The sequence below is a fragment of the Capricornis sumatraensis genome, chromosome 2, assembly GCF_032405125.1.
Source record: "Capricornis sumatraensis isolate serow.1 chromosome 2, serow.2, whole genome shotgun sequence".
In the NCBI taxonomy this organism is placed as follows: domain Eukaryota; kingdom Metazoa; phylum Chordata; class Mammalia; order Artiodactyla; family Bovidae; genus Capricornis; species Capricornis sumatraensis.
In genome coordinates this window covers 144,978,981-145,006,396 of record NC_091070.1, presented here as the reverse complement: position 1 = coordinate 145,006,396, position 27,416 = coordinate 144,978,981, and the positions used below count along the sequence as shown (strand labels likewise).

At 38.1% G+C, this 27,416-nt stretch overlaps 1 protein-coding gene across 2 annotated transcripts in view; it reads left to right on the top strand.

The window, feature by feature from the left end:
- The window catches only part of PLPPR4 (phospholipid phosphatase related 4), a 46,614-nt gene extending 20,309 nt beyond the window's left edge, over positions 1–26,305 (top strand). Inside the window, exons 2-7 of one of the 2 annotated variants that reach the window (XM_068965938.1) lie at positions 8,477–8,662; positions 14,665–14,794; positions 16,895–17,090; positions 18,869–18,926; positions 19,658–19,831; positions 24,977–26,305. In XM_068965938.1, the coding sequence (XP_068822039.1) occupies positions 8,477–8,662; positions 14,665–14,794; positions 16,895–17,090; positions 18,869–18,926; positions 19,658–19,831; positions 24,977–26,305 (2,073 nt within the window). The remainder of the gene's footprint in view (positions 1–8,476; positions 8,663–14,664; positions 14,795–16,894; positions 17,091–18,868; positions 18,927–19,657; positions 19,832–24,976) is intronic. The other variant, XM_068965937.1, reaches the window with a different exon arrangement.
- Positions 26,306–27,416: the final 1,111 nt, after the last annotated feature.

Genomic DNA, 27,416 nt, shown 5'->3' with positions numbered 1-27,416 from the left:
CTGTGCGACTCTATGGACTGTAGCTTGCCAGGCTCCGCTGTCCCTGAGATTTCCCAGGCAAGAATACTGGAGCAGGTTCCCATTTCCTCCTCCAGGGGATCTCCCCGAACCAGTGATAGAACCCATGTCTCCTGCATTTGCAGGTGGATTCTTTACCACTAGTGCTGCCTGGAAAGCCCTAGCACATGCTAGGCACTCAATAAGTATTTGTTGGGTTTTGAAGAGCCTTCTAATTTTCACCCTGCTTTTACCTTTAACCCATCACAATCATTCTCAACTCAACTGCCAGAGTGATCTTCCTAAAATATATTTTGAGTCTTACTACATCTCTGCTTAAACACTCCAAAGTTATTTCCAAATGTACGTTGAATGAATAAAATATGAACGCCTGCCATGGACTTCAATGCTCTGCAAAGTCTGGTCCCAAATCCACCTCTCTGACTTTAGCTTCCCATTTGGCTATACCTTTTATCTGGTTTTTATATGGTTCATTCTTGTCCACTTGAGTCTCTGTTTTAAAGATACTTACCTAGGTAGGTCTTCCTTGATCTAAAATAGCAATATAGGCAATTACTACAGCCCCCTGTCTTGTCTTCTTTATAATATGTGTTTTTGCTGATATTGTAATTTTTATTTTTTATCTGCATTTTTCAGAAAGAATGAAATCTTCATCAGATAAGGACTTTGTCTTTTACCACAGTTGTATTCCCGGAATGTAGAACAATGCCTTGAACTAGTAGGCTTCAAAAGATATTTGTTGAATGAATAAATAAATGAGGCGTGGATACAATGTATGTAACTGACCTTCTGTTACCGTGATCCCACCAGTTTATGAATATCTCAGTGGACTCCAAATTTACCATGTCTGTGTAAAAGGAAAAGAATGGAATTGATAGGTCTCTAGGCTGAGAGCAAGTGAACTCCCTGAATGAGAAAAGTTTGTTATTATCAAGATGCTAAAAACAAGTAAGCTATCTGATCTAGATAGAATGTCATGATAGATTCCATAAAATGTTTCACTAACATTGATGTACACCTTGTATCTGTCTTTTTCAAGTTGGCATTAGAAAAATCAATATTATCTAGTAAATGCCATCTTTTGAAATACATTTCTTTTGTTTGCTCTGTTCTCTAAACAATTATAATTTTTTCTCTAAAAATTGCCCTATTATTTTTCTCACAAGTCTCGTATCAGAGGATAATTATAAAAATCAATCTTTTCCTTTTGAAAACCACTTTCCCAATCTTCAGATAATTTCCCTTCTCTGTATTGCTGCATAAAAATAGTGTGGTTTACACTTTTTCCTTTGCTCTGACATAACTAGAAAATAAAATTCTTAATACTTACCTCTATAAGACTTTAAAAATCTCTTTTTAAATCTCATCTTAAATGCAATCAAAAGCTGTCTGTGATTTTATGTATATATATCATTTTATGTATATATATCAATTCTATATCTATGCCAAAGTTAGCACATACTGTCTGTTAAATTTCTTACATTCGAAAGAAAGTTATTGTTGTATACTTCAAGAGGTAAAAATAATCTTTGAAGATAAGTATGTTAGAAACAAACATTGCCATTTAACCCATTGCACTGTCCAGCAGTAAAATACAGTATAGGAAAATGGTGTCTAAAATTACTTTTACCCCAAATATTTTAATAAGTATTTTGTTTAAATCTCTTTCGTAAAAACCAAAATTGATATAAAAGGCAAAGAGTAAAAGATACCTTTTTTAAAAAGTCAGAGAAACAAATATCAAAAGGGAATGAAAATACGATTCTTATTTTGAAGACAGATGAGTCTTGAAACATGCTTCAATAGAACCATATAAAAGATATTAACATATGGATAGACAGATATACGGATTAGAAAAACTGGAAAAATTAGCCATTTCAAGAAGGCTAATGTCTTAAAAGGCTAAACTGCATAATATTAATAATGAAGGAAATTATTTTCACACATATTTGTTTATAATATATATGCATATATATTTGAAAGACACTATGATATTATATTATTAGTTTAAATATTAAAGTGAATAAGCTTAGGCCCCATCTTAAGGATATTTTCATTGGAGAAGCAGAAGAAAGGCTATAAGTAATCTATACCAGATCACTGTAATAAAGAACAGTGTGTAGAAATTTCCAAAGACAAAGTAGTGGGAAATTAAGAAAGAGGAAATTACTCTCAAAAAGGATTATCAAGTAAGGTAAGTGGGAAAGGTTACATTTGAAAAGTGTATTATTATTAATATGTATAACAGCAACAACCGTCTCAAACATGACTCCTGTTTAAAACATGTATGTAGAAGGTCTAAAATATGAACTCATGGCATCAAGGGGAGAATGTAGATCATCAAATCTGGTTAAATATTTGACATTCAAAATAATGGAGGGATTTTTTTTTTAATTTATTGAAACCACATTTCTAAGATTATGTTTACGCTAAGTGAAAGTGAAGGTGAAGTTGCTCAGTCGTGTCCGACTGTTTGCGACTCCATGGACTGTAGCCTACCGGCTCCTCCGTCCATGGGATTTTCTGAGCAAAGGCACTGGAGTGAGTTGCCATTCCCTTCTCCAGAGGACCTTCCTGACCCAGGGATCGAACCCAGGTCTACCTGCATTGCAGGCAAACACTTTACCCTCTGAGCCACTAGGGAAGCTAGTGAAACTTACTGTTAACTACAGATTTGCAAATATAAACTCTTATTTAAACAGAACTGCAGGTTAAACAATACCCCCATTCATTGATGCCAACTGTATTTCAGAATACCAGACCACCTGACCTGCCTCTTGAGAAATCTGTATGCAGGTCAGGAAGCAACAGAACTAGACATGGAACAGTTGACTGGCTCCAAATAGGAAAAGGAGTATGTCAAGGCTGTATAAGGTCACCCTGCTTATTTAACTTATATGCAGAGTACATCATGAGAAACACTGGGCTGAAATACAAGCTGGAATCAAGATTGCTGAGAGAAATATCAATAACTTCAGATATGCAGATGACACCACCCTTATGGTAGAAAGCAAAGAAGAACTAAAGAACCTCTTGATGAAAGTGAAAGAGGAGAGTGAAAAAGTTGGCTTAAAGCTCAACATTCAGAAAACTAAGATCATGGCATCTGGTCCCATCACTTCATGGCAAATTGGTGGGGAAACAGTGGAAACAGTGTCAGACTTTATTTTGGGGGACTCCAAAATCACTTCAGATGGCAACTGCAGCCATGAAATTGAAAGATGCTTCCTCCTTGAAAGAAAAGCAATGACCAACCGAGACAGCCTATTAAAAAGCAGATACGTTGTTTTTTCCAATCCAAAAGAAAGGAAATGCCAAAAAATGCTCATCTCACATGCTAGTAGAGTAATGCTCAAAATTCTGCAAGCCAGGCTTCAGCAATACATGAACCGTGAAATTCCAGATGTTCAAGCTGGTTTTATTAAAGGCAGAGGAACCAGTGATCAAATTGCCACCATCCACTGGATCATCAAAAAAGCAAGAGAGTTCCAGAAAAACATCTATTTCTGCTTTATTGACTATGTCAAAGCCTGACTGTGTGGATCACAATAAACTGCGGAAAATTCTGAAAGAAATGGGAATAGCAGACCACCTGACCTGCCTCTTGAGAAACCTATATGCAGGTCAGGAAACAACAGTTAGGGACATGGAACAACAGACTGGTTCCAAATAGGTAAAGGAGTTAAGGCTGTATATTGTCATCTTGCTTATTTAACTTATATGCTGAGTACATTATGAGAAATGCAGGCCTGAGGAAGCATAAGCTAGAATCAAGATTGCCAGGAGAAATATCAGTAACCTCAGATGTGCAGATGACACCATGCTTATGGCAGAAAGTGAAGAAGAACTAAAGAGCCTCTTGATGAAAGTGAAAGAGTAAAGTGAAAAAGTTGGCTTAAAGCTCAACATTCAGAAAACTAAGATCATGGCAACTGGTCCCATCACTTCATGGCAAATAGATGGAGAAACAGTGGAAACAGTGGCTGACTTTAATTTTCTGGGCTCCAAAATCATTGCAGATGGTGACTGCAGCCATGAAATTAAAAGATGCTTACTCCTTGGAAGGAAAGTTATGACCAACCTAGACAGCATATTCAAAAGCAGAGACATTACTTTGTCAACACAGTTCCATCTAGTCAAGGCTATAGTTTTTCCAGTAGTCATGTATGGATGTGAGAGTTGGACTATAAAGAAAGCTGAGAGCTGAAGAATTGATGTTTTTGAAGTGTGGTGTTGGAGAAGACTCTTGAGAATCCCTTGGACTGCAAGGAGATCCAACCAGTCAATCCTAAAGGAAATCAGTCCTGAATATTTATTGGAAGGACTGATGTTGAAACTGAAACTCCAATACTTTGGACACCTAATGCAAAGAACTGATTCATTTAAAAAGACCCTGATGCTGGGAAAGATTGAAAGCGGGAGGAGAAGAGGACAACAGAGGGTGAGATTGTTGGATGGCATCATCGATTCAATGGACATGAGTTTTAGTTAATTGAGTTAACTCTGGGTGTCGGTGATGGACAGAGAGGCCTGGTGTGCATGGGGTCGCAAAGAGTTGGACAGGACTGAATGACTGAACTGAACTGAACTGAACTGATCCTAAAACTCTACTCCCATTTTTGTAAATGAAGCGCAGAACTATGTTTAAGAAATAAGACCTTGTGGCTACAATTCGTGGATTCAAAATCCAACCACTTCTACTTGCTAGAGGATACTGAGCTTATCTATCTGAAAAGTATAAATAATTGTTTAGCATAAGTACCTCCCAAATAGTTAGCACTTCTGTTATAATTAAAAGTTTTTAATTAAATGAATTAAAATTAATAAAGTTAATTAAAATTTCAAAAACAGAAAATTATCTGTCATATTGAGTGCTATTTAAAGTATTTGTTGAATTTAAGATAGAATATATTTAACTTGATTTAAATGGAAAAATCTTAATTGTGCACAAAAACCATAAAGTCTTAATTTATTGGTCGAGTCTGGAAGCTACTACTTCTTACAGGAGAGGGAACGGTGAGGAGGAATGACCAGATATTTAGAGTGGTCAAACGGTCATGGATTTTAATAAGAAAAATGTAAGTGTTTTTACAGGCTTTTGTTCTCTCTATTGAAAAACACCCAGGTGAAAAACAGAAAGACAATGCCAGATTAGTTTCATACATTCTTAATTTTTCCAATAAACTTAATTCTCACCTCATTACAAAAACTATATTGGGAATAGAAGACATAATACTGTCTTGTAAATTTATTTATTTTTAAACCAGATGACCGAAATTATGGATGGTCAATAATATTTTTTTAATAAAACTTGATCTGCTTTGTTAAATAAATATTGTATCCTCCACTAGTAAGTCAGCCTTAATCCTCCACTAGTAAGTCAGCCTTAAGATAGAAAATTTTTTCAGTGTTGTAGAAATCTGTGTCTTCAGATTCTGAAAGACCTGGCATTGGACATTATATTTGAAGTAGCTTTCTCTAGCTGAGAACAGGTGTCTAAGTAAGCTTATGATCTTTAATGACCAAGCCCATGTCTTGTTTGCCATATCACAGTAAGGACCCACATAGTACCTGACACATTGTAGGTTGAACAAATGAATAATTCAATCTATGACACAAAGTCCAGAAAGTAAATTGTGCCTAGTTTAGATTTAATAGACAAACTGGAGGACATCCAGTGAAATTAGAATTTCAGATAAACAATTTTTAACGTATCTCCCAAATATTACATGGGGACCACTCTAAAAGTGATTTATTGCTTATCTGAAATTCTAATTTCATTGAGTGATGTATTTTCATTTGCTAAATCTGGTAACTCTAGTCTAGTTATTGTAATGAATTAATATTTGCTTGTTTATTCAATTAGTCATTTATCAACAGGCATTTATTGTTTTATTAAATTATGAAATGATATATTGCATGCCTACCATGTGCCAGGAATAATTCTATACCTTGGGGACTCAGCAATAAATAACACTGGCAGACTCTCACTTCATGGAGCATGTATTTCAGTGGGAGATGAGGGGAGAAGAAAAATAAGTGAAGTATTAAATCAACAAGACAATTTCAGTTAATGATAAACATCATGAAGAAATGAAATGAGATGATAAGGGTAGAGGGAAAGATGGATCAATGACTAATGATGATACAGAAGTCATCATTAAATAAGGAAAAGCCATTCAGACAAAGAGCTGGGGGAGAGCACAAGAGAAAGAAGAAACAGCATATGCAAAAACCCTAGGCAGAAATGAATTTGACTGCTGCAGGGTAAGAGTGAAGACCATAGGACTACATCAAACTAAAAAGCTTCTACATAGCAAAGGAAACCATCAAAAGATGAAAAGATAGCCAATCAGATGTAGTGAAAGTGAAAGTCGCTCAGTCGTGTCTGACTCTTTGCGACCCCATGGACTGTATCGTCTATGGAATTCTCCAGGCCAGAATACTAGAGTGGGTAGCGTTTCCTTTCTCCAGGGGATCTTCTCAACCCAGAGATCGAACCCAGGTCTCCACATTGCAGTCAGATTCTTAACCGACTGAGCTATGAGGGAAGCCCAATCAGATGTAAAAAAGTATGTATAGATCATTTACCTATTATAATGGCATCACCAACTCAGTGGACATGAACTTGGGCAAAGTCCAGGAGATAGTGAGGGACAGGGAGGCCTGGTGTGCTGCAGTCCATGGGGTTGCAAAGGGTAACAAGTATTGACGTGGATGTGGTGGAAAGGGAACCATTGTGCACTGTTTGGGTATGGAAATTTGTGCATCCACTATGGAAAACAGTAGTTTTCTAAAAAATTAAAAATAAGAGTGTCATATGATCCTGTGGTTCCACTTCCAGGTATTTATCTAAAGAAAACTAAAACACCAACTGGGAAAGATATATGCCCCACTGTGTTCATTGCAGCAGAGTTTGCAGTAATCAAGACATGGATTCAACCTAAGTGTCCAATGATGGATGAAGAAGTAAAGAAAATGTGGTACATACATAGTATGGAATATTATTCAGCCTTCAAAAAGAAGGAAATACTGACATTTGAGACACCATGGATGGATTTTTAAGGCATTATGCCAAGTGAAATAGGTCAGCCAGAGAAAGATAAATATCATATGATTTCATTTATATGTAGAATCAAAGAAACAACAGCAATAAAAAATCAAATTCATAGAAAAAGAGAACAGATTGGTGGTTGCCAGAGGTGGGGAATGACAGTGGGCAAGATGGGTAAAGGGGGTCGAAAGTCACAGATGCTCAGTTATAAGATAAATAAGTCCTGGGGATGTAATGTTCATATGGAGACTATAGGTAATAATACTGTATTGTATGTTTAAAAGTTGCTAAAGAGAGTTGATTTTAAAAGCGCTAATCATAAAAAAGAAATTGTTAAGTATGTGTAGTGATGGATATTGACTAAATTGATTGTGGTGATCATTTTGTAATATGTATAAAAATATTAAATCTTATGTTGCATACCTGAAATTAATATAATGTTATATGTTGATAGATGTCAATTATTTCTCAATTAAAAGGGGAGACCCACTGGCTTATAGTGGTTAGGGGGCTGGTTGCTACTGCTGCTGTTTAGTCACTAAGTTGTGTCCGACTCTTTGCTACCCCATGGTCTGTAGCCCTTCAGTCTCCTCTGTCCATGGGGTTCTCCCGGCAAAAATGCTGCAATGAGTTGCCATTTGCTTCTCCAGGGGATCTTCCTGACCCAGGGATGGAACCCACCTCTCCTGCTTGACAGGCACAGATCTTACCACAGATCCACCTGTAAAGTCCAAGGGGACTGGTAGTGGTAGTTTAGTCACTAAGTCGTGTCCAACTCTTGCAACCCCGTGGACTGTAGCCTGCCAGGCTCCTCTGTCCATGGGATTCTCAAGGCAAGATTACTGGAGTGGGTTGCCGTTTCCTTCTCCAGGGAATCTTTCTGACCCAGGAATCAAACCAGGTCTCCTGCACTGTAGGCAGATTCTACAGTGAGGGGCTGGAGCATAGTATAAATATGGTATAAAAAGATGTAAGAAACTGAAGCAAGAGCCAGATCATGCATTCAATGGTGTGAAATTTGAATTTTATTCAAGCAAAACTGGGACCCACTGGAGTAGCTAAAGTCAGGATCAATATGACCTAAAATAAAATATTTTCAGAATATTTAGGATGCTGGGTAGAAATTGGATAGGTGGGATGGGGAGGGTAAGTGTGAAAGTGGAGCAGCATTTAGAAGTAATCCAAGAGCAAAGGTGAGGCATGCCGTGGGTTCAGAGAAGGCTGGTGAAATTGGAGTTTATTTTGAAGGCAGAAGCAATAGTAAGTATGAATGATTTTAATTCTGAGATCAGAGAGGAGTGGTAAGAGAAAATGGAAAACACTTGTGTTTCTAATTTCAAGTTGTACTGATTCTATGTATGACCTGTGTAGAAAAATAAATTGATCTCTGTCCTTCATTCTCAGTTGCCTATATTGGCATCATCGGTGGTTAGCCTGTATTTCCTTGAACTCACGGATGTCTTCAAACCGGTGCACTCTGGATTCAGCTGCTATGACCGGAGTCTTAGCATGCCATACATTGAACCCACCCAGGAGGCAATTCCTTTCCTCATGTTGCTTAGCTTGGCTTTTGCTGGACCTGCAATCACGGTAAGAATTGCCCCCAAATTGTGTTTGTCAGCCCCAGAAGACTAAGAATGACCACATTTATGTAATAAATGAGGTGTCCCTGGTGGCTCAGATGGTGAAAAATCTGTCTACAATGCAGGAGACCCAGGTTTGATCCCTGGGTTGGGAAGACCCCCTGGAGTCAGGAATGGCAACCCACTCCAGTACTCTTACTGGGAAAATCCCATGGACGAGGAGCCTGGTAGGCTACAGTCTATGGAGTCACAAAGTCAGACATGACTGAGTGACTTCACTTTCACTATTGTACAGAGTAACAGTATTTTCTGGTCATTTCTCTAATGACTTACCAAAAAATCTATTATCATCCAGTTATTTGACAAAAGCAAAAAGTATACATGTTTTAAATCTAGTAGACCAGAAAGCATTTCTCCTAATTGGAATATAATGCAGAAATTTATTGTAATTAATATATTTGAAGTACAATTGTAAAATACAAATGCTTGTGACTCTACTGAAGAGACTATGATGATATTTCATCAATTACATAATTTCTTTTTTATATACCCAGAAGTCTTTCTTCCCTGGGTCTTAGACTAAGTGGCTAGGAGAACACATCTGATTGTGGCTTTTCCTGCCAGCATCATTTATTTCACACTGATCCCTTTGCTGACAGTTACAGGTCCTGGGGCCAATGACTTTGGCCTCATCATTGTGTTCCCGCTTTTCTGACTCCCTCATTTCCAGTAATTCTCAATATGCAATTAAGGATGCTTTCTGGGGGATTCTGAGTCAACACTTTCTTTCTTGAGCCTTGGGAAGTGAAAGAACAAGTTTGCTATGACTACCTCTACCAAGTTGACGTGGGGAACCCAGGGCCAACTCCTTCAGCAAAAACTGCCTGAATTCCCAGGTTGCCCCTGGGCCTCCATAAGCTGTTGCATGCCTCTTTATGGGAGGAGAGGCAAACTAGGGAAATATTTACACTGCTGGGTCCCTGATCTTCCCCTTATCATTCAGGATATTCCAAGATGTCAGTGATCCTTTTCTTCCACACTTCCTTCATGGATTTTGAGTGAACAACTTGATGGTAAAACAAATCTTGACTTTATGGACATCAAATAACTGTCTTTTACACCTTGCTCGCTAAACATACATCTTCTCTAAATTTCTAATTTCATTTTCCCTTGTTTTAAAGGCTTTTCCCAAAACATTGGTTCTATAGTGTCTGTGTCTCACTATAGTCCTAGAATAGGGGTCACCAACCCCAGGGCCATGGACCAGTACCAGTCCATGGCCCATTAGGAACCAAGCGAAGCTTCATCTGCATTTACAGCTACTCCCCATCACTCACATTACCCCCTGAGCTTCACCTCCTGTCAGATCATTGGCAACGTTAGGTTCTCACAGGAGTATGAACCCTACTGTGAACTGTGCACGTGAGGGATCTAGGTTGCTCACTTCCTATGAGAATCTAATGCCTGATGATCTGAGGTGGAGCTGAGGTGGTGAGGCAAGCGGGGTGGGAGTGGCTGCCACTGTCATCACCCCCAAACCTGGTTGCAGGAAAACAAGCTCAGGGCCCCCACTGATTCTACAGTATGTTGAGGTATATAGTTATTTCATTATATACCAGAATGTAACAATAATAGAAATAAAGTGCACAATAAATGTGCTTGAATCATCTTGGAACCATCCCCCCACCCCTATCTGTGGAAAAATTGTCTTCCACAAAACCAGTCTGTGGTGCCAAAAAGGTTGGGGACTGCTATGCCAGAACCATCATCCTGTCTCTAAACTTTCTACATATGTTACTGCTCCAACTTCTTTCCCTACTCTTCCTGAAAGTGAAAATAACAGACTCTAATTCCCGACTTTCAAGGTTGCCATTTCTTTTTTTCTTTTTGGCAGTATTAATCTGTTCCAAAATGGAATGGTGGGAGAGACAGAGAGGCAGGATGAATGCTTCCTTTGAAAATCACTTTCATAGTCCATTTGTGTAAGGAGAGATGCTTCTTATTTTTTTCACCCATTCATATGAAGAGAAGGCAAAGCAAAACAAAAGACCACACATGGGTAGTATTCTTTAAAAGGAAGTTTCTAATTCTTTACAAAAGGAAGATCAACTGATTTTTTTATACAGGCATTTACATATAAATCATTTGATGTTTGCTTCTCAGGTTTAAAAAATTTTTTTTTACTTATTTAGTTATTTTTGGCTGTGCTTGGTCTTTGTTGCTATGTGCTGGCTTTCTTTAGTTGGAGCAAGCAAGCGGGGGCTACTCTTCATTGTGGTATGCGGGCTTCTCCTTGTGGTGGCTTCTCTTATTGCAGAGCACAGGCTCTGGAGTACACGAGCTTCAGTAGTTGTGGTACATGGGCTCAGTTGCTTCATGGCATATGGGATCTTCCCAGACCAGGGATCAAACCAGAGTCCCCTGAGTTGCAAGGTGGACTCATAAGCACTGGACCAACAAGGAAGCCCCTCAGATATTTTTTTTTTGATGCTGTGAAAGATATTTTAAAAATTACCTGCCTTTGTATTGTTACACAAGAAATTGTAAAACTTCATTTGTGTCTGTGAAATGTATATTCTTATTTTTTGAAACTGTCTTTAAATTTTCATCTTTAACATTAACTTTTAACTTACTTTTAAGTGATAATGAAACAAGCATTTTGTTTAGTCCTTTGGAAATTCTCAGGGAAAATAGCACAGAATATTGAGGCTTATCATAAACCTTTCCAAAATCTATCTGAATAGAAAACATGTGTATGTTCTCTTCCCCGGAAGTAAAGGGATTAAAGGGTAAGCACATCCAGTTTTATAGAAGAATTATATTTAAATTTCTTATTGTTTCTGGGAGGTAACCTTAGCTTTAGGAGAGTATATACTCTCCTTTAAGTGGCTTTTCCAAGGGCAGTGTCCATATAATAATAAGCAATGTATTTCCTCTCTGCATCTCCCCTGAAACAGTCACTTTAGAATCTCTTTCAAAAACCTGTCCATGATACTGACATGCACAAAATGGTATTGTTTCTTTTCAGGATTGTGTACGGCATAAACAGAATATTGTGGGAAGATACTTGTCATATACTGTTTTCTATTTCCAAATGACAACAGCAACAAATAATTTTGTTGTCAACACCTCATCCTTTAAACCATATTGCATCACAACAGCATGTCATTCAGAATGGGGAGACAAGCAGGCATATTTGAAAATACATCAGGAAACATCTCTCCTTTCCCTGAGGAGAATTCTATCTTTAAAGCAAATTAAATCATTTTGAAAATGCATACAGTGACATGTAGGTCAAGGTTAAATGAATAGTAGTGTGAAGAGAAAATTAATGTGCTCCTTTGAGAGTGGGAGAGTTGGATGATGTCAAAATACTGACAAGAAACCTCCATCCATAATCAAACCAGGGTGTGAAAGCACTCTCCTGACATATGAGTTTTGAGCTTATTAAGCAAAAAGTGAAAACTCTTGAAATTTCAAGGTCACTTGAGATAATGACTGCTGTGTTATATGACAAGAAGCATTTCCCTAATGACACTAAACAAATAAATTCTTACATGCTTTAGCATTCAAGGATAATATGTGAATCACTATTTACATGTATAATAAAAAAGAAACAAAATTATTCACAGAATTATTATTAAAGAAATGGAAATGAAATGAGTCTCTCAATGCATTTCAGGACACATTTCAGAAATGAGTGGTTAATTTTCTTGAAATGATGAATTTGGGATAACCATGATATTATTCTACTTGCATGGTACAGCATGTCACATCTGTCTGTGCAGAATATTATAGAATCTTTCGTGTTTCTATGTCTAACTTGAGGTGATGATGTATTATGGTATTTTTCAAAAAGTATAATTAACTTAGTATTCAATGATCTGAAAAAAAATTCCTTCTGATTATTTATATAATTATCCATACAGGAGTTTATCAGTGTATGCCACAAGATTTTCACACTTGTAGGGTTATTGGTAGAATTTTATTATGAAAATTGTTTTTATACAAGTAAAGGTTCTTTATAATTGTACACACACCATATGGAACTAAATGTATCAGACAGAACATTTGAAGCATAAGGTCATAGACTTAGTCATGAGTTTTAAAAATCATAAATTTAAGAACTTTATAAAATAAATGTTAAATAGGTGTTGAGAACTGGGAACTTTCCCTTGGAAAGTATATTTCAGTTCCCAGTCACTGTGATAATCTTTAAAGTGACATGATCACTTATATCTAAGGGACTGCCTGTTCCCAGTTTTTCAGTTCCACATTTTTAGCCATACTGATTCTAATTTCATAATAATCTCTGAGGCACAGTAACCCCAAATATTTGATTTTTTGCATTTTAAAAAAACACATTATTTCAAGTCTTACTTTTCTTAATAACTACCAGCCCAAATGCCCAAGGTAATGAGCCAATCAGAATCCCACAGTGAAGGTAACAAAAGCAAACCCACAATGCAGGGCACTGTGCTAGACTGAATAAAAGGTAAAACAAAAAAGATGGTTTCCCCACAGAGGGTCACAGTCAAGTGAGAAATAATCAAGCTATGCTAGAGAGAAGGACAAGATACCAAGGGAGCCACATAGAAGAGGGCATAATTCAATTTAGGATATAGTAAGAGATTTCAAGGGAAAGTTCTTGAAGGAAATGATGCCTAAATGTATTGAGTTTTTCACTGATGTCCTGTGCCTTAGAATCCAACAGCAAGTGTGCTGTTCCTTATTATAAGTACGGTCCTCTGTTTACTGAAAACACATTTTCTAAATATTTCATTCTTAAGATGTATTACTCACTGGTAGTGGTGGTGGTATAGTTGCTAAGTTGTGTCTGATTCTTGGACCCCATGGATTATAGCCCACCAGACTCCTTTGTCCATGGGATTTCCCAGGCAACTGGAGTGGGTTGCCATTTCCTTCTCCAGGAGACCTTCCCTACCCAGGGATTGAACCCATGTCTCCTACATTGTAGGCAGTCTCCTGCATTGCAGGAGGATTCTTTACCGCCGAACCACCATCACTCAGCATTACTCAGTATGAATGGATAACTCTTCAGAAATTAACCACATCAAATTCTGTTTCAGTTGTCCTGGAGCATTTTCATCCAAATGTTACTGCTTACCTAGATAGATTCTCTTATAATCTACATTCTCCAATAAGATAGTTACTAGCCACATGCGGCTATTTCATTTTAAATCTGATTGATTTACATTTTAAATTGCAGTAGCAAAAAAATTTCAAGTGCTCAATAGCCAACAGTGCTATTTCAAGTGCTCAATGGTGGCTGCCATATTGGACAAAGCAGAAAATATGTCCATCATCACAGAAAATTTTAGCAGATAGCTCTGCTTTGGACTGAACCTTTCTACTTTCATGTCTGCTTTACATGGGTGATCCTTCTGCCCAATCCCAAATTTTATTGGAATAATATGCTAATAAAATATTCCTGATTCTAACTCTGGTACTTATTTTATTCTCTCCTCGGGCATCTTGTTTTCATGGTTTTAAGGATAAAATGACAAGACTCTAAGCGTCAGAGCAGAATCAGTCACCATGTGATTAATCAGCTAAGTAACACTGGGTATTGTTGGGCATAGGGCCAAAGTCTGGGTGCTGCAACCACACTGCAATGCCAGGATGCTATCACAATTTTGACCAGTATGTAGGAGCACAGAAGATCCAGCAACGCTAGTTACAATGCCCTGATTACTTCTCAGTGCTTCTGCAAATACTCAGGAGAAATCCTCCCATCTCTAAAGTGCCTACAAAAGGTACATCTTTACTTAATTTAATTGATGGCATGTTAAGAGATAACTTCCCCTGTAGGAGGAAATAGCAACTCACTCCAGTATTCTTGCCTGGAAAATCCCATGGACAGAGGAGCCATGTGGTATCAAAGGAGTCAGACATGACTAAGCAACTGAGCATACATATGTAAGAGATAACTTATATAATTCATGTGCACCCGTTGAATCCATTTTGAATACCCTCTTGTCTTCACAGATTATGGTAGGGGAAGGAATCCTCTACTGTTGCCTGTCCAAAAGAAGGAATGGGGTTGGCCTGGAGCCCAACATTAACGCCGGAGGCTGCAACTTCAACTCGTTCCTTAGAAGAGCAGTCAGATTCGTTGGTGGGTGTGGGAAACCACAAAGAAAGAAAATGTTTTTCAAATAGAAATGTTATATTTAATTACAGATATTGTCTTTAAAGCTGTAATTTAGATGTATAATGTCAGGTACATGATGAATTTTACATTATACAAAAAAAAAAACTGTTAAAACACCCTAATTTAAGTTTTGTATCCACAATGTGTTATTTATAGTTATAGTCCTTGTTTTGAGAGCCAGTATGCCATGCATTTCAGTTTATTTTTGTCTTAGCTCTGGTAGAATCATGAATTTACTTTAAAATGGTTTCTTGGGTCTGGGTTCATTTTTTAAAATGGAGAATAAATATCAGCAGACCAATATAAATGGATAACCCTTCAGAAATTACTTTAGCCGCATCAGCGATTCCATTTCAATTGTCCCGCGGTGTTTTCATCCAGAAGTTGCTGTCCATGGAAATGTCACCATGCAGCACAGCATCAAGGCTATTTTTCCTTGGTTATATCATCTGACTCTACCTCCTGTTTTTATTGGACCTACAGAATATCCATAGGCCTGTATCAGAGTCAAATGAGCATCTAAACCCTCATCTCTTCTGATTAGCATGTGACTATCTTAATATTATTTGAGTCACAGACCTTTCTTTTTAACTGAATTGAAAAGTCAAGACACAGTACATCACAGCACTGTGAATGTTTTAATTCATTCCCAGTAAATCAGTAAAAAGTTATTTTCACCTGTAACCTCTCAGTTCAAAGGAATAGGTAGCTTCATTTAATACCTAATAGAAAATTAAGTACCATCGTCTCTTCCACTGGGAAAAATCTGGTCTAAATCATGCCCCACTAAGAAAGGCACATTTTTGCTCCACAAAGACTGTACAGCAAGAATAATCCCCCTACCAGGATCATGGACTAAGACCAAGAAGTAAAACTTTAGGACATCTAGCTGATCTCAGAGGAAGTTTTCCTAATGTAACACAATGCTGTGGCAAAGGGGCATATGACCTCTCTGAAAACCTCATGACTGTGAGGATGCTCCATCTTATCCTGGAGAACCCAGTCCCAGAGTCAACCACGCCCATGCCCTGGGGGCCTAGAGATGGGTAGGTTTCCTCACTTACTCATACCCCTCTCCAAGATCTCACATGCTGCTAGGAATTAGAATATAGAAATAAAGGTCCAGGGTCACGAATCTGAGGTGAGTAGGTGGAGAAAGAACTGGGAGAGCGGTTGTTAGGTGACAACAAGCAGAGAAGGAAAATGCAAAAGGGGCCAGGCCAGAAGGAGAACACTGTCAGGTTACCTGGCTGCCTGTCACAGTGATTTCTATGAGCAAATCTTGATTCAGAATCCAGAATCTCAAGTCAGAATGACTCCGGGGTGTAGAGGGAGCAGGCAGGCTAGATTCCCAAGGATAAGACCAGGCAAGGAACTCAAAGCAAGAATGGAGTTTGAATGTACAAGCCTGCATCAGGGTTTGTCAGTTTATGGTTTCAAACTGGTCCCAGAAGAGAAAAGAAATAACTTCATCAAGAGGTTTAAGAATGTCATTTCTGTATTCCGAAACGAAGGAAGCCTCCCATAGCCTGGTACTTGTATAATTATTGTTTTCACCATAGGGCTGGCTTGCTGTCTTCTCTGTTTTAATTAGCATTCCTGGTATGCTAGTCATCTGTACGTAGTCATACCAGGAACCAATCCATAGGGTTTGCCTACTGTGGCTGGGGAGAGAGCCCTGGAAGCACAATTCTGCTAAACAGTTTACAGTGATTTTGAATTTTGCTTCATTCCCCATATTGAATCCTTTTCAAATCACACAGCTGTCACCTTAACATGTTCCAGGTATCTGTCAAGTGACCTACAGTTAATAATATTAAGAATTGGCCTGATATAACCAAACAGACAAAAATCCTTCAAATGACGACTTTGGAGATACTCATTGCCTTCAGCATCTGTTTGGAAGTTTTGAAATTTTCTTTACTATCTTCCTGAAATAAACTCAGAGAAAATGATCACAGTAGATGTCAAGGCTGTCGTGTTAGTGTGTAATACTCAAGATTGATGATGGCACCACATTGGCATCAAGTGCTCGCTTGGTAACAGGTTTCCTTTTCCTTATAGGTGTTCATGTCTTTGGACTCTGCTCTACAGCTCTTATCACAGACATCATCCAGCTCTCCACAGGCTACCAGGCACCGTACTTTCTGACTGTGTGCAAGCCAAACTATACCTCTCTGAATGTGTCTTGCAAAGAGAATTCCTATATTGTAGAAGACATTTGCTCAGGATCTGACCTTACAGTTATCAACAGCGGCAGGTTAGAAATGGAGATTATAAAGACTTCCATGTTGGTGTTTTTATTGTTCATTAATAGCTTGGGGTATCATCATAGGCATACCCTTTTCAATCACAATGACTTGGATTTTATTTTTCTTTTCAATTCAGTGATCTCTTTAGGGAATGATACCATAGAAACCCATTGATGGCTCATTCCAACTCCTCCTCTCTCTCCAAATTTCAGCACCATATTCATTCCGCTCATCTTCATATCACCAAACCCCAGTCATGTTCTATGATCTCCTCTATACTAATTATAGGTTTAGAAAGAAAGAAAGTGAAGTCACTCAGTTGTGTCCAACTCTTTGAGACCCCATGGACTGTAGCCCACCAGGCTCCTTCATCCATGGAATTTTCTAGGCAAGAGTGCTGGGGTGGGTTGCCATTTCCTTCTCCAGGGGCTCTTCCTAACCCAGGGATTGAATTATGGGTTTAGGTTATCAAAAATTGGTTTATTTTAGATGTTTATAGTTAGTCACAGCTTATCATCAGTATGTGTCATGTAGTGACTTAAGTAGAAGACTTAATGATATTTCCAGCTCCATTACATATTTTATTAAAAAAAGGAATCATATGCATTTTCCTTTTGGTAGAGTTTAAAAAAAAATAGCATCTAGGATGCATGTGTCTCCTCTGAATAAACCCAGAAAGTCTGTACATACAGCTCCTGACCTTGCATTTCAGAAAATAAAAACCGAAAAGCTGAAGAAACTACCAAAGCATTAAACTGTTTTCAATCAATAAAAAAAAAAAAAGAAAGAAACTTAGATGGCAAGAGAAGTTCAAAAGAAAAAATTACAGAAGGGTGAAGGCAGCAAAAGACTGATATAAGAATTTTATTTTTCATTCAGTCAGTTCCCAAAGATTGGTTTAAGAGTCAAAAATAATTTAAATACACTTGAAGAATCAGAACCTGATATTACATAATTATATACATATGATCCATTCAATTCAATTAATTTTGAACTTACATTTAAGACCTATATTCTATATTCTTTCTCAATTTTTCTACATTATCTTATCTGTGTTGAATAATAGTCCTTTTTATTGGGTACCGAATAATTAGGAGGTCATTAATAAAACTGAATTTTTTCCCAATTTTTATTCATTAAAAGATCTCTGTTCTCCTTCTGTCTATCTTTCATTGTCCTCTGTTCTACCTCTCCCACCTTGCTTCTTATTTAACAAAACAATATACTTTGTGATTCTTGAGATAATAGTCATTTTAAAGTGGGATAGAGAAACATTTTGCTAAAATTAGATTTTTTTCCCATGCTTTCTAAAGTGTAAAAAACACTTCTAGACCCACTACTGCGAGAATGTAATTATTCTTTTAAATATTTATGTAAATGAAACCATATATTTAGGAGCATAAAGAAAGTTTAAAAGCATTAAAATCTTAGGTTTTATAGGCTTTTACTTTAACCTGACGTAATTATAATACCAATAAACAGTTATAATGCTTTCCACCCCATTTCTACTTTCAACCAGCATTCCGATGGTGTAAAGAAGTGATCCCTTAGAAAGCTAACACTTTATATTGGAAAGTATATCACTACTCTTCTTTAATACTAGTGATGATTAACAGTGTTTATTTTATCATTCAGATCTTTCTCCAGAAAACCAAACAGAAATTAAAGTTATTGCTTATTACCTTGCGGCTTTTTAGTTGAACATTTTAACCACTCAGTGTTCTTGAGATAATTGTTAGCAGTGTATCAGAAATAGAAGGCATAATTTGACTTCTTCCTTTGGCAGAAAATCATTCCCTTCTCAACATGCGACCCTTGCTGCCTTTGCAGCTGTGTACGTTTCGGTAAGTAACTGGGTCTTTTTCATCAAACTGTGTCCTAGAGAAAATCAGAGAAATGAGTGTTGTCTCCAGACACTAATTAGATTATATTATAGCTGGGTAATAAGAGTATAATGGCATAAAAAATAGAATTTAGATGCTACTATAAACAATATAATAGTAAGATAATTTTTGACACAGTCATAGTGTTCATTTAGCCTCATATCTCTTTAATGTGATATTATACTTCATGAGAGAGTACTGTGAACTACATGAATGTTAAAAACTGTAAAACTGAAAGAATTGTGTTAAGTATATACATACACAGCACACACTTTCATTTCAATCATTATGTAACAGCAAATGCTAAGTGAGTGTAAGTTGATAAATGCTCTGCAATGAATTGTCACTATATCTTATTAATATAATAGTTTATTAGATTTTATGTGAAAAAAATGGATTGAAATTAAATGACAAGTAACATGGAGACTAACTAGTTATCTGGCTAATTCTACTGCTTTAATTTTTTTCCAAACTTTTCTGTAATCACATAAGTGGCCTGTTATTTATTTGATGAATTTTGTCAGGCATTCCTTTTTTTTCAGGTACAGTAATTAGCCATAGCAGGGGGAAAGGAATAGTAAAATTGACATCAAGTGTATCATAGATTTGAGTTTACCTTTTTGTTTGATTGTAATTGAATGGAAAAAATGACCTTTTAAACATACTTACCCCAGTTCTTTCATTTTTTAAAGATGTACTTCAATTCCACTCTAACGGATTCCTCTAAGCTTCTGAAACCTCTCTTGGTCTTCACCTTTATCATCTGTGGAATCATCTGTGGGCTAACACGGATAACTCAGTATAAGAATCACCCAGTTGATGTCTACTGTGGCTTTTTAATAGGAGGAGGAATTGCTCTGTACTTGGTAAATAATTTACTATTATTCAACAAAGCACAGTTGAAAAAGGAAAATATGCACAAAATGTCTTGCACTGTAATAATTTACTTCCAATATAGTTTATATCTATGAGAAAATCGCTGACTCCTTCTCCATTCTAAGCCAAAACATATATTCTACTTTCAGTAAAATAATTTATTAAACTCATACATTGGGCCAGAAAAGGTGATTTTAGAAAGATTATCACATTTTCCCTTATCACCCTCCCACCAAAAAAAAGTCAAGGACTACTATTACTAGTATAATTTTATAGATGAGGAAAGAAAGTTAAAGAGAGTAGAAGTGTAATGGAAAAATTATATACTTTGCCCAATAACACAAATGTGGCACCTGGATATAACTATAATCCAGCTAATATTTAATTCTTTGTGTATGTTTATGCTCAGTCACGTCTGACTCTTTGCGACCCTGTGAGCTATAGCCTGCTAGGCTCCTCTGTCCATGGGATTTCCTAGGCAAGAACACTGGCTTGAGTTGCCATTTCCTTCTCCAGGGTATCTTCCCAACCCAGGAATTGATCCCACGTTTCTTGCCACCTGCATTGGCAGGTGGATTCTTTACCACTGTGCTACCTGAGAAGCTCCATTGAATTCTTTAGCAACCTTCATCTCCAAACCTGATCTTCCTTTAAGGGAAATATCTTCAGCATAAAGGAACTGAAATTGTCCATTTCATTCATGCATTCATTACCTTTACATTTATTCAAAATCTGATCTGTGCCAGGTACTATACTGAGCATCACAGCACTGATAAATAGATGCATCATTTAAGAGTTTACAGTGCAAAGATTAAGAAAAGTATAAATGGTTAAAATATGTTAAATGACAAAATAGGGTATAAACAAAGTTACTCTGAGGATAGCAAACTGCCTAAGGAAGCTAAGGAAGGCTTCACAGAGTTATACTCATGTTTTTAAAACATGAGAGTTTCTTAGGGTAAAGAAAGGAGGAGGGCATTCAAGCTGAAGAAACTATATATGCAAAAAGATGGACTTATGAATGATCAAGTCTTTGTGGAGGGTGAAGGAACAGAAGGAATGAGAGATAATGGCCAGGTTTCTAGTTCGGAAGACCAGCAAATGGTGACTTCATTAGCTGACTGATGGATGTGTACAAGCTCAATTTAAAGATCAATAGGCAGTTGAATAGTTGGGTCTGGAGCTTAAAGAAGCAATGACTAGTGGAAGATAGATTTGGAAATCACGGACATTATAGGTGGAAATACCATTATAGTTATGGGAATATATAAAATTGCCAGGTCCTAAGAATAAAAGGAGCCAGGAAATCACCAATATGCAAGCAGCATGCAGAGGAAAAGGCAATAATGAAAGAAACTAAGGATCTACAGAGAAATGAAAATTAACTGTCTGTTGGAGCAGTTCTAAATCTTGTGATCTTAGAATACTTGTGAAAAGCATTAATAAAAATGCGTACAAAAACAGGAAATGTACTAAAGTGAGCAGTGATTTATTTTTTTCATTTTTATATACTAGTGGCATAGTCAGGATTGTCACTTCAGATCTCATACTTCCTACTCATACTTTCTTCATTGAAGGAGAAAGCCATTGAAGAAAATGTGTGCCAGGAACTGTGCATTAGCCTGGGTTGTCCTGGGAGTGTTCATCGGCAGCAAGTGCTACAGAATAAGACAGAACTGTCACTCTCCAGTTCATGCATTGCTTTTGTACCTGTCTGATTTTCATGGTGTCTTGGAGTCCCAAGGGTTTGGGCTCGAATCTCAGTTCTTCTGCTATTTGGCCAATTTTGCAGCCATATAGAAGCCTGATTCTTCATCTATAAAATGAAGATAATAACTATTTGCCTTATATCATACCAAGGAATCAAACAACTATATTTATTATGCCAAGTTCTGGGCACTGAATTTTGAACAATGTAGGTAGAGGTTATAGCTGTGAAAAGAAGAGAAGTGAAAAGCAAAGGAGAAAAGGAAACATATACCCATCTGAATGCAGAGTTCCAAAGAACAGCAAGGAGAGATAAGAAAGCCTATCTCAGTGCAAAGAAATAGAGGAAAACAACAGAATGGGAAAGACTAGAGATCTCTTTAAGAAAGTTAGAGATATCAAGGGAACATTTCATGCAAAGATGGGCTCGATAAAGGATAGAAATGGTATGGACCTAAGAGAAGCAGAACATATTAAGATGAGGAGGCAAGAATATACAGACGAACGATACAAAAAAGATCTTGACGACCCAGATAATCATGATAGTGTGATCACTCACCTAGAGCCAGACATCCTGGAATGTGAAGTCAAGTGGGCTTTAGGAAGCATCACTATGGACAAAGCTAGTGGAGGTGATGGAATTCCAGTTGAGCTATTTCAGTTCCTAAAAGATGATGCTGTGAAAGTGCTGCACTCAATGTGCCAGCAAATTTGGAAAACTCAGCAGTGGCCACAGGACTGGAAAAGGTCAGTTTTCATTCCAATCCCAAAGAAGGGCAATGCCAAAGAATGCTCAAACTACCACACAATTGCACTCATCTCACACGCTAGGAAAGTAATGCTCAAAATTCAACAAGCCAGGTTTCAGCAATACATTAACCATGAATTTCCAGATGTTCAAGCTGGTTTTAGAAAAGGCAGAGGAACCAGAGATCAAATCCAACGTCCGCTGGATCATGGAAAAAGCAAGAGAGTTCCAGAAAAACATCTATTTCTGCTTTATTGACTATGCCAAAGCCTTTGACTGTATGGAACACAATAAACTGTGGAAAATTCTGAAACAGATGGGAATATCAGACCACTGGACCTGCCTTTTGAGAAATCTGTATTCAGGTCAGGAAGCAACAGTTAGAACAGGATATGGAACAACAGACTGGTGCCCAATAGGAAAAGGAGTACGTCAAGGCTGTATATTGTCACCCTGCTTATTTAACTTAAATGCAGAGTACATCATGAGACATGCTGGGCTGGAAGAAACACAAGCTGGAATCAAGATTGCCAGGAGAAATATCAATAACCTCAGATATGCAGATGACACCACCCTTATAGCAGAAGTGAAGAGGAACTAAAAAGCCTCCTGATGAAAGTGAAAGAGGAGAGTGAAAAAGTTGGCTTAAAACTCAACATTCAGAAAACTAAGATCATGCCATCTGGTCCCATCATTTCATGGCGAATAGATGGGGAAACAGTGTCAGATTTTATTTTGGGGGGCTCCAAGATCACTGCAGATGGTGACTGTAGCCATGAATTTAAAAGATGCTTGCTCCTTGGAAGAAAAGTTATGACCAACCTAGATAGCATATTAAAAGGCAGAGACATTATTTACCAACAAAGGTCCATCTAGTCAAGGCTATGGTTTTTCCAGTAGTCATGTATGAACGTGAGAGTTTGACTGTAAAGAAAGCTGAGTGCTGAAGAATTGATGCTTTTGAACTGTGGTGTTGGAGAAGACTCTGAGAGTCCCTTAGACAGCAAGGAGATACAACCAGTTCATCCTGAAGGAAATCAGTCCTGAGTATTCATTAGAAGGACTGATGTTGAAGCTGAAACTCTAGTACTTTAGTCACCTGATGCAAGGAACTGACTCATTGGAAAAGACCCTGATGCTGGGAAAGATTGAAGGCAGGAGGAGAAGGGGACAACAGAGGATGACATGGTTGAATGGCATCACCGACTCATTGGACATGAGTTTGAGTAAACTCTGGGAGTTGGTGATGGACAGGGAGGCCTGGTATGCTGCCGTCCGTGGGGTCACAAAGAGTCGGACATGACTGAGTGACAGAACTGAACTGAACTGATGTACAGTCTGGTGGAAGATGGTTCTAGACTTATGAATTTAAATACAATTATTAATGTAACATGAGGTAGAGACTGTTTACTCTGAAAACTTTTGTAGTGAGAGCATAGATAGGTATTATTTAGAAGAAGGTTTTAGACAGGAATTAAAATACTTGGAGAGGGAGAAGCCTGACTTTATTCTGCTCCTGTTTACACTCTGCCCTGAAATTATTAGTTTATCCATTCTAAGCTAATGCCCTTGTTCATTGATAGGCACTCTACATAATATCACATCGGTGAATTCCTTTGGCTTGATCTAAAAATTAGACAGTGGGTCCCTTCTGTTGAGATTAACACTCAAATAGTTATCTGCTTTTGGCTCTTATCTCTATACTGAGCATCTCAAAAACTGAAAATTCAGCAGGGTTTAGACCTTCTACATGTCAAAAGTTTAAAAATTCTGAATCTGATCTTTAACCTTTATCAGATTTTTATCCCCCAAATCTAAAAAAAAAAAAAAAAAAATTGATCACCTGAGTATGGAGACAAGATTAAATAAAAATAAGCTCAGGTTTAGTGTAATAATACTGAGTTGATCAAATATTACCTTCAAAATTTAAGATAAGGTTTTAGTTGGAAAAGAACTTAGAACCCAATATAGGGACAGTTTCTGCCCTCTTTTCCCAGAACAGTCTATAAAATGCTGCACACATAGGGCTGAGGTCCATGTCAGCTGTGAAGATGTGTGTCTCTGACCTCAATACAAAACCTGTGTCATATTTCATGAATGATTTGTTGTTCTGCATTTCCACATGCAGGTATGATTGAATGGTGTGATTTCAATCATACCATCATGAGGTATGATTGATAATGGAAGGCAAAATACATCAGTTAAGCCATCTGAGGTGTCATTCAACAAGCAGTTCATAAATCCAGAAAAATGAATTGCTTTGAAAAAAACAGAAGATGGTTGATTCACGTTGTTGCATGGCAGACACCAACACAATATTGTAAAGCAATTTCCATCTAATTGAAAAATAAAACTTAAAAACAGAAGAATGCCCTTATTTCTCTCCTTGTCTGACTTCTCTTCTCAAAACAGAAGATAAGATTGTCCAAAACATCTGGTGGGATGGAGAAAGGAGAGAAAATCCAACTAACAATGAAAAATAATGGACTTTATAGTTCTGAAGAGTTAGTTATATAACTTACAACTATTTCCTGAGTAATTGCACTTTCAGTTTTGGCTTTTGTGTTAGTCAGTGGTGTACAGTGAACCCATCTTTATGTGCCTCACTACATCCTCCAGTGCAGACTCTCAGTAACCATGTCTCCTAGTGCCTGATGTTTATTGTTTCTCCTAACACTAGGGTCTGTATGCTGTGGGGAATTTTCTGCCTAGTGAAGAGAGTGTGTTTCAGCACAGAGAAGCCCTCAGGTCTCTGGCAGACCTCAATCAAGACCCCAGCCGAGTTTTATCTGCTAAAAACGGTAGCAGCACTGACGGAATTGCTCACACTGAAGGCATCCTTAACCGAAACCATAGAGATGCTAGCTCCTTGACCAACCTCAAAAGGGCAAATGCAGACGTAGAAATCATCACTCCACGGAGCCCCATGGGGAAGGAGAACATGGTTACCTTCAGCAATACCTTGCCTAGAGCCAACACCCCATCCGTGGAAGACCCTGTGAGAAGAAACGCCACCATTCATGCCTCGATGGATTCTGCTAGATCCAAGCAGCTCCTCACCCAGTGGAAGAATAAGAATGAAAGCCGGAAGCTGTCTCTGCAGGTTATAGAGACCGAGCCGGGACAGTCACCACCCAGATCCATTGAAATGAGATCAAGCTCGGAGCCGTCCAGGGTGGGGGTCAATGGAGACCACCACGCTCCCAGCAGCAATCAGTACCTCAAGATCCAGCCTAGCACCGTCCCTGGGTGTAACAATAGCATGCCTGGGGGACCAAGAGTGTCCATTCAATCCCGCCCCGGGTCCTCACAGTTAGTACACATCCCTGAAGAGACGCAGGAAAACATAAGCACTTCCCCCAAAAGCAGCTCTGCTCGGGCCAAGTGGCTGAAAGCCGCGGAGAAGACCGTGGCTTGTAACAGAAGCAACAGCCAGCCGCGCATCATGCAAGTCATAGCCATGTCCAAGCAGCAGGGTGTCCTCCAAAGCAGCCCCAAGAACACTGAAGGCAGCACGGTCTCCTGCACCGGCTCCATCCGCTACAAAACGCTCACAGACCACGAACCCAGTGGGATCGTGAGGGTTGAGGCCCACCCGGAGAACAACAGGCCCATCATACAGATCCCGTCCACCGAAGGCGAAGGCAGTGGCTCCTGGAAATGGAAAGCCCCTGAAAAGGGCAGCCTTCGCCAAACGTACGAGCTCAACGATCTCAACAGGGACTCAGAAAGCTGTGAGTCTCTGAAAGACAGTTTTGGTTCTGGAGATCGAAAGAGAAGCAACATTGACAACAGTGAGCATCACCACCACGGAATCACCACCATCCGCGTCACCCCGGTAGAGGGCAGCGAAATCGGTTCGGAGACTCTGTCCGTTTCTTCCTCCCGCGACTCCACCCTGCGGAGAAAGGGCAACATCATTTTAATCCCTGAAAGAAGCAACAGCCCCGAAAACACGAGGAATATCTTCTACAAGGGAACCTCCCCCACACGGGCTTATAAGGATTGAGTGATAGTTCTTCAAATCACTTGAGTCACCCCAAGAGACAACGTGTTGATTCTACCAGTGCTCTGTTCCAGCAAATCGGGAACCTTCTCACCAAACTAGATTATCCACCATCAGCCCGCGACTCACTAACTCTCGAGAACTATTCCACCCAAGCTTGTAGACTTCACATCAAGGGAAGGGAAAAGCACAATGCAAGAACCTAACTCATGTGATAATGTGAAGACTCTTCCTAAGACCTACCTTCAAACGCAAAACGTTTGCAGAGGGCAATATCAAAAGAAAGCGGTTTCCTTCAGTGTATACTATTGTACTTCCTGAATGTGCCAACTTTAGGGTTCTTTCTTTATAATTAGCTGTGGGAATCCAGAACACACGTTTTCCCTGCAGCAGAGGCCATGCAGTATTATATATTCTTTTTGCAGAATCTGCACCAAAAGCTCAATATGGGTGGTGCTGATTATTATAGTACATATATGGTGTAAACTCTCAATTTCTATTTAGCTGTGAAATAGTGGTGTGCAATTCCTTGTCAAAGAAATGCTACTGTTATTAAGAAGATGTTGGCTTCTTTGTGTTAGAATAGGACACCCTGCAGCTTCTCTGTAGTGGCTCTGTCACAGTCAAAAAATGAAAGGATTTTGTGCATTTCTTCAAAATTTTGCTTTCTTCAACAACAAAAATTTATAAGGATATTTTCAGTGAAAGGGAATAACCAGTACTTTTCTGCATAGCTTTTTGCTGCTTACTTTTTATTTCAAGTTACTGCTAATGAAAAATCTGTTTTTAGTGAGTAAATTTGCATAATTAAAAACATTATTTTAGAGTTTTTGAAATTGATGTGATCATATTTTACATTTTATGGCTTCTTTATTTATTGATTTAAATTTTTATGTTATAGATATGTTCTATTTTTAATGAAGAAATAACAGTTGATATTCCTTCAGCAAAATATAATGCTGTGAATTTATAAACAAGAAATATGAACCAAAACTTAACATTGTGGGTTACACTGCCAGCAGTGTTGATCATATGTTAACCTTAGATGTTTCCAGCCAGCTGGCTTAAATTTCTAATTTACGTAATCCAAAATTTTCATTTTGCTCCAGATTAT